Raw genomic sequence first — 13574 nt, forward strand, 5'->3', positions numbered from 1 at the left:
TGTTTTTTTTTGTATAATATATTAAAGATTACATTTTGCACAACAATGCTTCGTGAAAAAAAGTTTTTTTTAGTTTACAGTATTTAATTGTCAAAATTAGATGGAATTCTGCTTTATAAAGTGACATATCATCCAAAAAAAAAAGAAAAAAAAGAAGCAAGTTATCATGACAGTAAAAAGACACTGACCTCGTTGGAAATACAAATTACTGAGTGAGAATTGGAGACAAAGGATGGCATCCTATAGATAACTGTTCTTGTGAATGAGTACGTATTTTTCTGCAAAAGTAATGTGATTAACAATACTACACTTCTCAAAAGATAAGAATTCTGGGTCCCTGGAGGAAATGTGGAGACATTTTACAAAATAAAAAAAAGCAAAGTTGCGACTCGATTGAATTTTAGACATCTCTTAGAGCGGTTGTATTTCATGTTTATAGTTTTTTTCTTCTTATAGTAAAGTGTAAGGGAGCCAACCTTTTCCTTTGCAGTTCATGACTGGAGCTAACATTTGCAGTTTCTTTTATATCTTAAAGATGATCAAAAATTACCATTTCGAAATCTATGTTTTTGTAGTTATTGGTTTGATGCATTTTCCATTGATATCCAGAAAACAGTGCAAGAAAAACTACACTAAAGAATGAATTAGCCTGGAAAACTAATCAGATTAAACCCATGCAAAATTGAACCCAGTGAAACTTGGCCCTCCGAGATTCTAAACCTACACAAAATCAAACTAGTGTAAATTTCAATCAAATTAGTATTTTTTCCCGTAGATAGTTCAATTTATACAGAAACCAACTTATTCTAGCCTCATCAGCCATACCGCAATTTGACCCACACAAAATTCAAGCACAAGCGATTGACCCCTGAAAAACTCAACGCATGTTAAGTTCAACCCGCACCAAACTGAAGCCAGAATTCAATCCAGTTCGTTTATTTAATACTATAAGATCTAATTCTAATGCAACGATACACAAAAAACGAAATAGTAAAACGAAAGTGAGAACATATACGGCGAATATTTCAGCACAAAAGCTGAACTTGTAGGGGGTTTAATCACTAGAACAACAACACAAATGCGGGAGAAACAACAATACCTATTTTTCAACAACAACAACAACAATACCTACAACAACAACAACAACAACAATACCTAATGTAAGATAGATCAATGCACCAATACGTAACTGAAAAGTGGCAAAACTTAAGGACAAAAATAAAAAATACCGACAAAGATCAAAAGATGAAATTTTTGCTCCAAAATATGGAATTTTTTCTCACATGATATATCAGAGAGAAGAGAATTCCACAGCATAGTAGCTAGATGAATTTGGGAACGCTGGGAAAAAGTGATTCAAAATAGTGGAAGGTCGATGGATAGATGAGTGTTACGAAGGGAAAGGGAAAGATTCAAAGAAGGAGCTTTTTTGAAAAAAAAACTACACAGGCTTGTAGAAAGGGAACAATGTAAAAAATTACAAGCTAGGAGGAGACATTTCTTTTTTTTTACCAGGGAATCAAATTTTGTAATATCTAACTATAATTTTACAAATGAACAGCGGGATAACTTGGGAGAAGGTCAAACACAGCTTTCACACATCTATTCTGGTATATATTGGTATATATATATTGGTATATATATTGGTATATATTGGTATATTCTGGTATATCTTATAGATTTAATAGAGAAGAACATGCCACACCCGAAACAAATAAACAATAAAAAAAAATTGAATTGAAAAACGCATAATAAAGTGAGACTTGTCAAGTATAAATTTAAAGTCTCGGTACTAAATTCCCGATCATGGCTTGGTGCCAACAGAGGCTCCAAATCTGGTTCACATCATAACCTGATAATTACCTAGAATTGGAGTTCGTTTATCCACCAAGCATAGTAGCTGTTTACCCCCCAGAAAAGATGTCACGGATCTAAAAAAAAACAGAAACCAAAGCTGTGATCTGCCTGGCCTCGTCAAACAGATTTGACGTTATGTCCACCCTGAATAATAAAGGAAACGGTGAAGTGTCTCTTGATGGTTATGGAGAGAAAAAGTGGAAGCAGTTTGCTGTAACAATGCAAGAGTCAATGAAAGAAGTCCTTGGTATATCAAAACCAAAAAAAAGCTGGACCAATAAAAAAACCCATCAGTTCTGCTGGCAAGTGTCGAGCATCCGTCTATAAAACGGAGCACATAAAGCAAAGAGCAGAAGTCAAACAATCACCCAGAATAGACAAACAAATGACTGGACGGAAATGGTGGATTCTATGGAAGTCACGTCTAAGACACACAACATCCGTAAGCCGTACGAATTATCTCATAATATTTTTTGCACTTCAACGGTTGCAGTGAACCATATCTGTGTGAACATTTTTGCAAGTTTTCTGCATCCGCAAGCCTTTTTGTGTTAAAAATTGCATCAATGGGAAGCAAGGGTTACTCAGGCTCTTTTGAGAGAAACTTTATATAAAGAACATCTTTCAGAGAAACACTATTTAGGGAACCTTCGTCGGAGATACGCCTATTAAATTATGTGAACTCAACTACTTTAAAAATATCTTAAAAATACATTATTTTTCTATTTTAAAAGACATCCTAAACAGCCCTAAGTTTATACTTTGTAAATATCATATATTGTTTCATCTTTTCAGTAAAGAACTAGTTTTTCTAAATTCAAACATATATAGGGAAATACTACGTTGCATGGGCTAAGTAGCAATAAAGTTTGTTTGTTTTAAGTTTCAACTTTACTCTTTACTTCCATTGAAAAGCTTCTTTTTTTTTAAATAAAGTCTTATCAGAGAAATTCTATTCAATCGATTTTCATACTTGCTTTCGGTATTATCGCTGACTAAGAGTAAGTGAGAAAAAGAGAGATTTTGTGGCTACACCTCTATAATCTCATTTTCCCGAAATGAGATTCTGACAAACTAAATTTTGCCAATTTAGGTTTTGGCTCAGTCAATTCCACAGAAGCACGTCTTACATCTTAAGAAATGTAAAAAAAGAAATTATTGCGTTCCTGCATGTTTGAATTGTTTTGCAACTTTTTGCTAAATAATAAATTAATCTTTTTTTAGGAGAGGTTATTGATAAAGCTGAATTCAGCGGACAGAGAAGGTGTGGACCATGAAATTGGAGATGAACTGATGCCACGTGTACGTTAAATATGTTTATTATCTTTTATATATGCTCTAATCAAGACTTGTATCAAACGACCTTGTATGCTGATTTTACTTAGTACTTTTATTATTATCATTGTTATTATTATTATTATTATTATTATTATTATTATTATTATTATTATTATTATTATTATTATTATTATTATTATTATTATTATTATTAATATTATTATATTACTATTTTATGTACTCACTAAAGTGAGCCAAGGCACAGGCGGCAAAGGCCCACTGCTTTTACATAAAAAAACGAAACACCTGCTTGAGGACTATGGGTAAACTTCTTCATCCTTATCATATACTATGTCAGCTGCTAGATCTTACAATCCAAAACTATTTGCTCCAGCTTAACATCCAAATTATGAAACATCTCCAGCTGGCACCGAATTTTAGCTAGAAATTCTTCTATTTGATACCTTCTTCTTTCCACGGCCATATGACCTCTGGCAAATCAAGGATGAGCTCTTCCAATTCGAGCGACATGACTCTAAAAATTCCTGATTCCTGTAATGACTTCAATAACTATTCATATTTCAATCCTGTTAAGTCCAAGAGGACGTTATAAGCACAACCAATGTAGTTAGTGGATAATTCTTTTCTTTCTTTTACTGATTCCCTTTTAAAACATTTAAATACAAAAATTTTACCTTTAAAAAAAATGTGCAAAAACAAGCTGTGCCATTTTTGAAGCATTACGAAAAATTCTATTTATTGCATTCAAATTGCCCTTGTTTAAAAGTCATTCTTAAGCTATTAGGAGAAAGGTCAAGCTATTAGCAATAGGAAAAAAAATGTACCTCAAATTAAAATTTTGCCATAAAAAAAAGTTACTGTCGATTGAGGTAGTGTCAGCCCCTCTCATATTTGGAGTTAGTTCTCTTCGCTGAAAGTTTCACTATCGTGTTTACTTTCAGTTAGAAAAAACTATTTTAAAAGTACTAGGAAAAATCGGAAATTTTATTGTTTAATTAAAGTAAACTCTATATATAGAAACACTGTTTTTGGTAGCATTGGGCACCAAAAAAAAACCTGGGTGAAAAATCAGCACAAAAAGTGAAAAAATAAATTGTCGGACCAGACATTTTGAAAAAGTGTAGCTTTCCTTGAAGATTTAGAAATCAACGTTAGATTAATGTTTGAATCTAAATAAAGTCAAAAGTGAAAGTTGTCAAATTTAAACTTATTAGTTTTGCTTATTTGTTTTCACGTTCAACCTGGCAACACTTTTGGCTGTATCACCATTATGAATTTCTTAGGAAGTTTAAAGATTTTGTCAGGAAGTATTTAATGGGAAGTTTTCAGGTAGGTTTAAAAAGAAAAAATACAAAATCATGATATTCTAGATTTCCTTTTCTGTTTCATTATTCTGTTTAATTTATGTTTCATTTCAAGAAGTATAAACAAGCAAAACTCATAAGTTATATTTGACAACTTTGACTTTTGATTTTATTTAGATTCAAACATTCGTGGCTAGAAGGCCGTGGGTTTTATCATCTCACGAGCCAGGTTTTTTCAGTCGGGCTTAAAAATAATAAATCCAAAATTTTGATATTGTAGATTTCATTTTCTGTTTAATTAGTGTTTTATTTTCTGTTTAAGTTAATGTTTAAATCTAATATTTGAATCTAAATAAAGTCAAAAAAAAGTTGTCAAATTTAACTTGTTGGTTTTGCTTTTTTTATTTTCACGGTTCAACGTGGCACCACTGACGAATGCTTTAAAGTTCCTAAAAATTTCATTATGGCGATACAACCAAAAGAAAACTATATATGAAAACTGCTTTATTCAGGCATTAATAAACCTAAGATGGGCCAAGGGGGCAAAAAGTCTTTTGTTCCGTTGCCCTTGGTAGTTTAAGGTATAGCCTATTGTATCCTAGTACGTCTAATAGGGGGGCTGAAGATGGCGACCATCTTTGTTTGGTGCAGGGTAATTTTTGCTCGTTTTAATTCAAATTTAAACTTGCTGCCTTTGCTTCTTTACATCCCACCTTTCTCTACCGATTTCTATCCACCCTCTCAAAGCCCATGTCTTTATGGCAGCTTCCTAGTAACTTTAAGGAACAAGAATGAAATATTCTAGTCCATAACAAGTCATTTATGCCCCAACCTTAGATTTTTCATCTGCCAATTTGTTAATTCTGGTCCCAGAATGTCCCTTGGTCCACATCAGTTAAATGTGGCTATCATTTGTCTGTCATAGGCTTTTTAGCATTCAATTCACTCTTTTGTCTGCTCTTGACATTCTCAAGAGTCTTCAGTCATTCCTGGTAATCAAATTTGATATAAATGCTCCTACCTGCACATTGTAATTAATCATTTATCTGAGATACCTTCTATTCCAAACATTTAAGCATGGAAGACTGTTGCAAATTCTTCTAAGTGATAACTTGTAATATCTTCATTCAGATCAGAGGCATGATGGCACATCACTGATCCTATCCCTGCTTTTCAGTGCGTTTGCGATTCATTTGTGTAGAAGTTTTTTTTTTTTTTTTGTGGAGCAGTATGATTTCCAACTCAATTTCATTTCTTGCCTTTAAGATGACTATAAGTTGCCTTAATGGTTTTATATTTGACATAATCGTGACCTTGGGCATCTGTACCTCCCTGCACTTAAGCAACAGTGAATTACATACTTCCACGTTGGTTTTAATTTCCTCACTCCGTAACCGGTGACCCTCAGTCCATTGGTCAGCAATCTTTATGCCTGAAATTATGTTAAATTGCTTCTTCCTCTAGAAATAGGTTTAAGTTCTTCACATAGGTCCATGCCGTGGCCGTTCCATAATACATTGCCGTGATGATAAGACAGAGAGGCCTTTGTGCTCTTATGAATGGGGATATATGTGCCTGAATTTGAGTCGAGTTGGTCCAGAATACTACACAATACGATAGAAGTGGTCGAATTACTGCCTTATATAGATGCATGATAATATCTGGAGCTAAAACCAGATTTCCCCACCGTTTTTGGCACTGGGTAAGAGAAGATGTAGCGTTCCGCACTTTCTCTGCACAGTGGACTGATGATCAAACCTGATTCCCAGATATTTCACCTGTTTTTTAGTGATATCATTGATGCTTTTTTTGAAGCAAAAGGAACTTTCTGATTTCATTTATTTGTAGATAGTACCGCTTCAATCTTTTTAGGAATAAGTACACTTCATGCTTTTGCACCCTATCTGAATTGATTTTAGCATACACTGTCCTTATTGAAACATAATATTCAGAAATCTGTGTCGTAGAAGAGATAATAGATAATTAACGAATACTGAGTGTACCGAAGATTAAAAGACCTAGAAGATTACTCATAACTAGTTTCTACATATACGGAGAACTCACTCTCCTTGAGTGGCAGTCTATCAGAATAATTTTTGTTAGCCCCATCAGTCAATTTTTGTTACCTCAAAAAATCAAAATGATTTTTTTTTGTTGCCCCCATCAGCTCTATAGCTACTTGCCAGCTTTTGAGAATATGAGAATTTCACTTTTGCATTGTTATGTCTATTTTCCCTTCTGCCATGGATATTACTATATATTCCCAATACATAGTAACATCCGAAGCTCCACTCTCAATTTCTTCAGCCAGGTCTGTATCAATGGCTAAGCAAGTATATCTAATATGTCCCTTGACATGAAACCTGGTCATAATTATAATAATAATAAGAATGTATTTATAATTTGTTAATAAATACAAAGAAAAGCGGAGTACAAAGAAAAAAAAGGAAAAAAAACACAAAACAACAGAAATACAAAAACTATACAATTGAACGTGAAGACGGATGAGTGAAGCCCGAGCTTGCCAGGGACTGACTTTAGCAACTTAATGTGGAGTAGCTCAAGCTTATTTGTCACATCAGATGCGCTATTACTATGAATAAGTTTGCGGTTCCGAGTACGTGAAGACAAATAGAGAAGGAACTTAAGATATCCAAAGTAATATGATCGCAGTCGCCTAACATTCTGATATTTTAGCAGACTAAAAACACCAACACGAAAAAGCACAGCGTGATCTCAAAAAGTTGAATATACTTATATAAAGCCTTTTGTTTCAATTTTTCTCTTTTTGCTACAATTATAAAAATATCCAACCTGAATCTTTTTTCTAGAATCATCTACAAGTTTATTACGCTTACTGCTTGCTGCTGGTTATGTATTGCAATTTCTGTTCGTTTTGAGTTTCATTTATCTATTGATGGTGATTTGCGATGGTTTTACACTTTTAAGGATAATTACCTTTGTTCCTGCTCACTTTTGGCTTAGTGGAGCTCTTTACTTTTCTTTGATAAACTTTTTTTACGGAAAAAGTTCTGTAAATTAATTTTCATGGAATTTTTTTATATATCTTTTCGGGTTTTTCTTCTATAGGAATGTATAGTTTGGCTTGCTATTTGTATGTTGGCGATACTTTTTCAACAATTTTTACTCCTGACACAAATAGTATTGTTTAATTTAAGTTTATAACTCCTCGAATTTACCTGAAAAATAAAACTTAATATTATTCCCAAAAAATTCTATCTATGCTCTTTGATAACTTGCATACAGTTACACTTTTGATTTATATAAATTGTAAGAGCAGAAGTAGTAATAGTTGTAGCCCCGAAAATTTCAAATTAATACTCCAAGTCCTACTCGATATATTACTGAGGTTTCTTATTGGTAATGACACATACGGTACCTTTTTATTTAATTTTAAGGTTAAATTTAGTTTTAAAGCATAATAGGCCAGTTTCATAATTGTAGGGGGTTGACATACCCAATATCCCTTGCGACATAGCTGCTGGACTGTTCTACTATGCTGAACAAAATGGCTGTGTCAAAATTTTGATTTGATATAATTGGAAAATGAATGTGGTTGGGGGGAGGGGGACGGCTGCTTGCCCTCCAATCTCTGTTTACTCTTGAAAAGGCCATAAGAACTTTTAATTTTGAATCGAATTAGCCCCTTTAAAAGTTTCAATGACATTTGTAATTATTTTAGAGAAGCGCTATCAATGATATTGCTATCAATGATACCCGTTTTGAAAACCGATATGCATCTAGTTTTTTCATTTAGTTGGAACTCCCCTTAAACATTCAGTTTCTTAAAAGTTTCACCTTAATACCCTTACGTCACTAGTTACAGTAACTGTAGTGGTAGTGTTAATAGTGTATGTATTGTCTTTTCGTGATTTAAACATCATTTTTATCAAGTCCTTTAAGTTTCAACCTAATACAGTTAGCCTTTGCTATGACATTGCTGATATAGCTTTTTGATAACCAGTATATTTATATACTTTCTGGTTTTAATCTTAATGCTCTTAGCCTTACAAGTAGTTGCAATAGAAGTAGTAGCTGAAGTAGCAGCAGTAGTAGTAGCAGTAAATGTGAAGAACAAAGAATTGTGCTGTTAGAAGTCAAGCTACAGCAAAATTCAGAACAATTCAAAAATGAAAGTGAAGAAGAAAGAAATATTACCTTAGAAGAACAACACCACCACGATTTTCGATGCCCACAGAATGTTGCGCCAAACCCAGCACACACCTACAAAGCAGTGGCACCATTTGAGAAAACCTCATGGGGGACGAAAGATTAATTTTGGGCCCCCGTCCAGACTCAAAATGTAATTACTCTGTTTGGTAGACTACTCCTCAAACTAGTCTAATACACGTTAAAGCAACGTAATTTATTTAGATTTTGCCTTTTGCAACCTGGCTAGGGACCAAAAAATCGTTACAAGATGGAACATTTACCACACAAATTAAAAACTGAAAGTTACATGCAGTTATTTAAGCAATGAATTTCTCCTTAACTTCATTTTTACGCAGTAGTCCACAAGCTTTTAAAAATTGAGCTCCTTCACTGCAGAACTTTCACAGAACATAAGGAGCAAATGCGAAAGTCACTCGTTGTTCATTATTGTCCGATGGTAATCCTTCACAAATGTCAACAAAGAGAAAAATCGTTCATTTGAGCATGTTGTGAGTGCGAGTTTGAGGACTACCCTCACGACCTCAAGAACCTGAGAATAAGTTCCTTTCAATCCTGCTAGGGTTTCTGAAAAGATCTAAAGCGTTTGCCGGTTTCTGTGGATGCTGCGACACATATGCATCGTGTGGCTTCTAGTACTTGTAGCTGAACAGAAAAACGCTCTTCAAATTCATTTACCACTCTGTGCAAACCTCGTAGAACTCCTTCGCATTTTCTCTTCTGTTCTTGTGCCCTCAGATTTAGTGCTGTGCTTTCCAAGTGTTGATGTCATCAAAAAATCCCTGAGTCTTCCGGATATCTTCTGAAATCGTTTTGATTTTGCTTGTATGGTTGAAGGAAGAGCGCTTGTTTCCGACCGATCAGCTCCGATATTAATAGCCATCTCCTTAGACTTGCTTTTTAGGACTCGAAAATACTCGACATCACGCATTGTCTTCAGTTGTTTTTTTTTTGTGGTGATTAAAGGCAGGCGTCTGAAATGATTAGATCTGGGGTCTGCAGTTGTTCAGAAAGAGGGTTGATCGCTGCAAGAACTTTGTGAATGACATGCAAACTGAATATGAAGGGTAACGACTCTAGTTGATTCTTAAGACCTGTAGATTCTGCCACTTCTTCCGTGTCAGAAGATTATTGAACCATTGGCAGAACTGTGAGTATGCAGTCATATCTTACCATGATTTTAGCCACTGATCTATACCAGTAAGACCAACGTGTCACAACTGTCCTTTCAAGCGATAGCGGACACGTTTGCAGTTTTCTGGGCCTCCACAAACATATGGTGTCGAGTGTTGCTGTTGGAGACAAAACCATAAACTGTTTGCAAAACTGAGAATGCTGACGAAATTATTTGTATTTTCTTCACATAATCGCCAATAACAGGGTTAAGTCTATGGAAATGAAGGTGAGTGTACACTACTTGCGGTGCCTTTTCCCGGAGACGGGCCTGTACTCCTGAAAAACGTCCGCTCGTTACACTCGCCCCGACGAAACCATGCCAAAGGAGATATTCTTCAAATGGGTGACTTCGCAGGAAATATTTGAGTGTCTTCAATTTGCTGTTTTCTAATGACCTGATTTTTGGTTTTTCAGCAATCAAGTGAAAGCAACAAAAAAAAATTGGAAAAGGGTTAATAAACAAAGAGCTTCAGAGCTAAAAATTAGGCCCCTCAAAAAATCAGGGAGGGCATTACACCCCTGCCCCCTCCCCCCCCCCCCCAATGGTGCCACTGATACAAAGATGCCATAAACTATGCAACTGTTAACTAAAAATCGTTGGGACCCTTCAAAGTTATATGAATTCCCTGTGGAGCCCTCCATTTTCCCAAGCAAAGAGTAGAAAACAAAGGTTGCTCACTTGGAGATTGCTGCTTACAACGAGAATCGATATAAAAAAAGCCTGCCGCATGTCGAGTGCAGGGGCCCGGTCTTGAAATTGGTTACATAGTTTTTTTTTAACTGGCATATTTAAATTTCTGGCCACAAAAACGATCTAAATAGGTTACAAGTTTAAAAGGAAGTATTTGAATTTTTCTAAGGTGGTTGTATTGAACCTATGGTGACGCCATGAAATCTAGAAGAGGCTGACACTACCTGCGGTTAGAACCCAAGCGACAACGAGAATCAATATATACAAGCCTACTGCGTAGCAGTGCCGAGGCTAGGCCTCAAAATCGGCAACTTTGTTTTTTTTAAACTGCCATATTGACATTTCTAAGTAGGTCCCAACTTTAAGAGAGAATTTCAATTTTTCCTAGGGTAGTTGTATCGAACCTATGGTAGCGTCATGACATCAAGAGAGGCTGCGGTAGAAAGACAAGCGGCAATGATAATCAATATATATACAAGCTTGCCGCGTAGCCATGCCGAGGCCTGGCGGCGCTGTGGTTAAGGGAAGCCTGAAGCAGAAGGTGGTATAACCACATCCAGCACTAAAAGATGTAGAGACCGGGCCAACAGTAACCGAAACACTAAGTAACCGATTTAAAAAGCTTTAATTTTACAAAGGCGCTACTTCTAATGTAAGGCCCACTTACTTAAACAAAGTACAGACAACATGACATGATTTAACTTTCAAAGGTTAGAAATGTTATGTCATTTGAACAACAGGAAGAAATTTTTGCCCAGTAGCCCGGACCATCAAATGTAACAAGAAGTATTCAAATAGTTAAAGCAAAGGACACGGAAAAATAATTAAAGGTTTGCTTAATAAAAATGAAGCACAAATAAATGTGATTAGATAACAAGCGAAAGTCATAATTGCGACAGCTAAAGGAAAAGGAATGGAACAAACAACAGTGAGAATCACATTGAATTGCAAACGAAAATTTTGAACAGCAATCTGTGGTTAGAAACTGAAAAAGACGTTTTATGGTATCAGTGACGTCCTAAGAAGTTTAATGAGATGATGCATGAATCTAAACGGCTAAAGCAAGAGGTATGGAAAAACATCTGAGGTAATGGTAAATGAAAACGAACAAGAAAATCTGTAGTTGCAAGACAAGCGACAGTGATGATCACACCGAACCGTAAAGGAAGTCTCTGCTTAGAAGAGAAGCATCAGTGAAAATCACAACGAATCAAACAAGATCACAAATCAAATAAAATTTCAGAAGGATTAAGAAGAAGAAGGAATTGAATTCACGCCAGGCTTTCTTAACTCAATTGTAATTGCTGATTTGACACCCATGACTTAAAACAAACGAATAGAAAACATATATTCTCCCTTTAAACGAACATTTGTGTATCGATTTAAAATATATTTTTATTAGAGTTATATGCCTTGTTAGTATTTTTCCCAGGGTGGTTGCATCAAACCTAACCTGAAGTCATGACTTCAAAAAGATGTTCACACTATCTGCAGTTAGAAGAAAAGTGAAAAAAAAAATAATATATACAAGCCTGGCGAGTGCCGGGGCCCAGCCTTGAAATCGGTTATATAGGGTTTTTCTTAAAACTGGTATATTGACATTTCTGGCCACAAAAAAAAATCTAAATAGGTCACAACTTAAAAAAACAACAACTCGTATTTATCCCAGGGTGGCTGTATCAAACTTATGGTGACGCCATGACATCAAGAAGAGGCTCACATTGTCTACGGTTAGAAGACAAGTGACAATGAGATTCCATATATTCAAGCCTCCCACGTAGCCATGCAAAGGTCCAGCAGCGAAGCTACCGGGCTCCTTTTATTATATATATATTCATGTGCCTATCATACAAAAACAAAAAGATATTGAAAATGAAGATTTTATTGGAAGACAGTGATGAATATATAGGCCTAATCAAAGCAAATATTTCCCTTATATTACCAATAACTGTCCTCAGTCAAATAAAAGAAAACTAAACCAAAGAAACCATAAAAAAACTAACTCGCGACTAGAATCTATGTTTATTATATTGATTGTCATAGAATCAATTATGATAAAAAAAAACAATTATTAAAAGAGCGTTAGCTTCATTTATTCGCACACATTTTACATTTCATACATTTTACAAATCCATATTAACTTTGCTGAGGCCAATTTTACTTTCTCTTTCACTATTCAAGCATTAGTTCTGAGTCTTAATGTTAGTGAAGTTTGCTTTTCTTTTCAGTGTGTCATCTGTGTAACTTCCCGAGCTACAATGCAAACTTTTCCTTGCAGTCACCGTGTCGTTTGCAGGAAATGCTTCGTGAAGACAATCCAGATAGCTGTGAACCAGAAATTACTTCCTTTAAGATGCATCGTCTGCAGAGCCAAAATACTCAAGTTAAAACAGATAAAAGTAAGGATAATTCCTTGAATCCACAGTGGCATTTAAATAGGCCGTGGACAGAGCGATGACGTACTGCGTGTGCTGCAATCACATTTTAGCTATTGAAAACCAGTTGATTTTCCGTCAATGTTGATAGATAAAGTTAAAAAAACAAGTTTATTCTTCTGAAAGGAAGGGCCACCATTAAAATTTAAAACGAAAAGAAATTATTTCAAACATGAGAGGGTTTGCCCCCTCTTCAGTCCAACCCTTCTTACGGTCAAGTTTGACTTTTGTCAAAATTATTCCAGAACATTTGCTAAAGCACAAGGGCTGTTAAATTAGAATAAGAAGCTTTTCTAAAGCACTAAAAGACTTTGGTGTAACGACCAAGGAATGAAGTAGAGGGCAGTTCATGTCATTTATGGAATAATTTTTGTTCATTTTAAGTATTAATGTTGCTTCTTCCTTCCAGTTGAAAAGACATGTTTATTTTATTTCAATTTCTGATCAATTTTTAAATCATGGTAGTAAATCCTCCTCTCCAGTTAAAAATTCCCCCCCCCCCGCAGAAAATTCTCTATAAAATGAACCGTATATTCCCCAGTAATAAATACTGTCCGTAAACAATGGGCAAATTGCATAAGTTAAATTTCTTTCCATATGGGCTGTGAGGGGCTCATGATA

General features: G+C 35.0%; 1 protein-coding gene across 1 annotated transcript in view; it reads left to right on the forward strand.

Moving 5' to 3' along the window:
* LOC148951590 (uncharacterized) overlaps positions 1-12935 on the forward strand; it is a 39134-nt gene extending 26199 nt beyond the window's left edge. The window contains exons 2-3 of the mRNA XM_089091154.1: positions 3082-3159; positions 12747-12935. Coding sequence (XP_088947280.1) covers positions 3082-3159; positions 12747-12935 — 267 coding nt within the window. The remainder of the gene's footprint in view (positions 1-3081; positions 3160-12746) is intronic.
* The last annotated feature ends 639 nt before the right edge of the window (positions 12936-13574 follow it).

This window comes from Artemia sp. Qi Xiang Cuo, chromosome 6, assembly GCF_049724085.1.
Source record: "Artemia sp. Qi Xiang Cuo chromosome 6, ASM4972408v1, whole genome shotgun sequence".
In the NCBI taxonomy this organism is placed as follows: Eukaryota; Metazoa; Arthropoda; class Branchiopoda; order Anostraca; family Artemiidae; genus Artemia; species Artemia sp. Qi Xiang Cuo.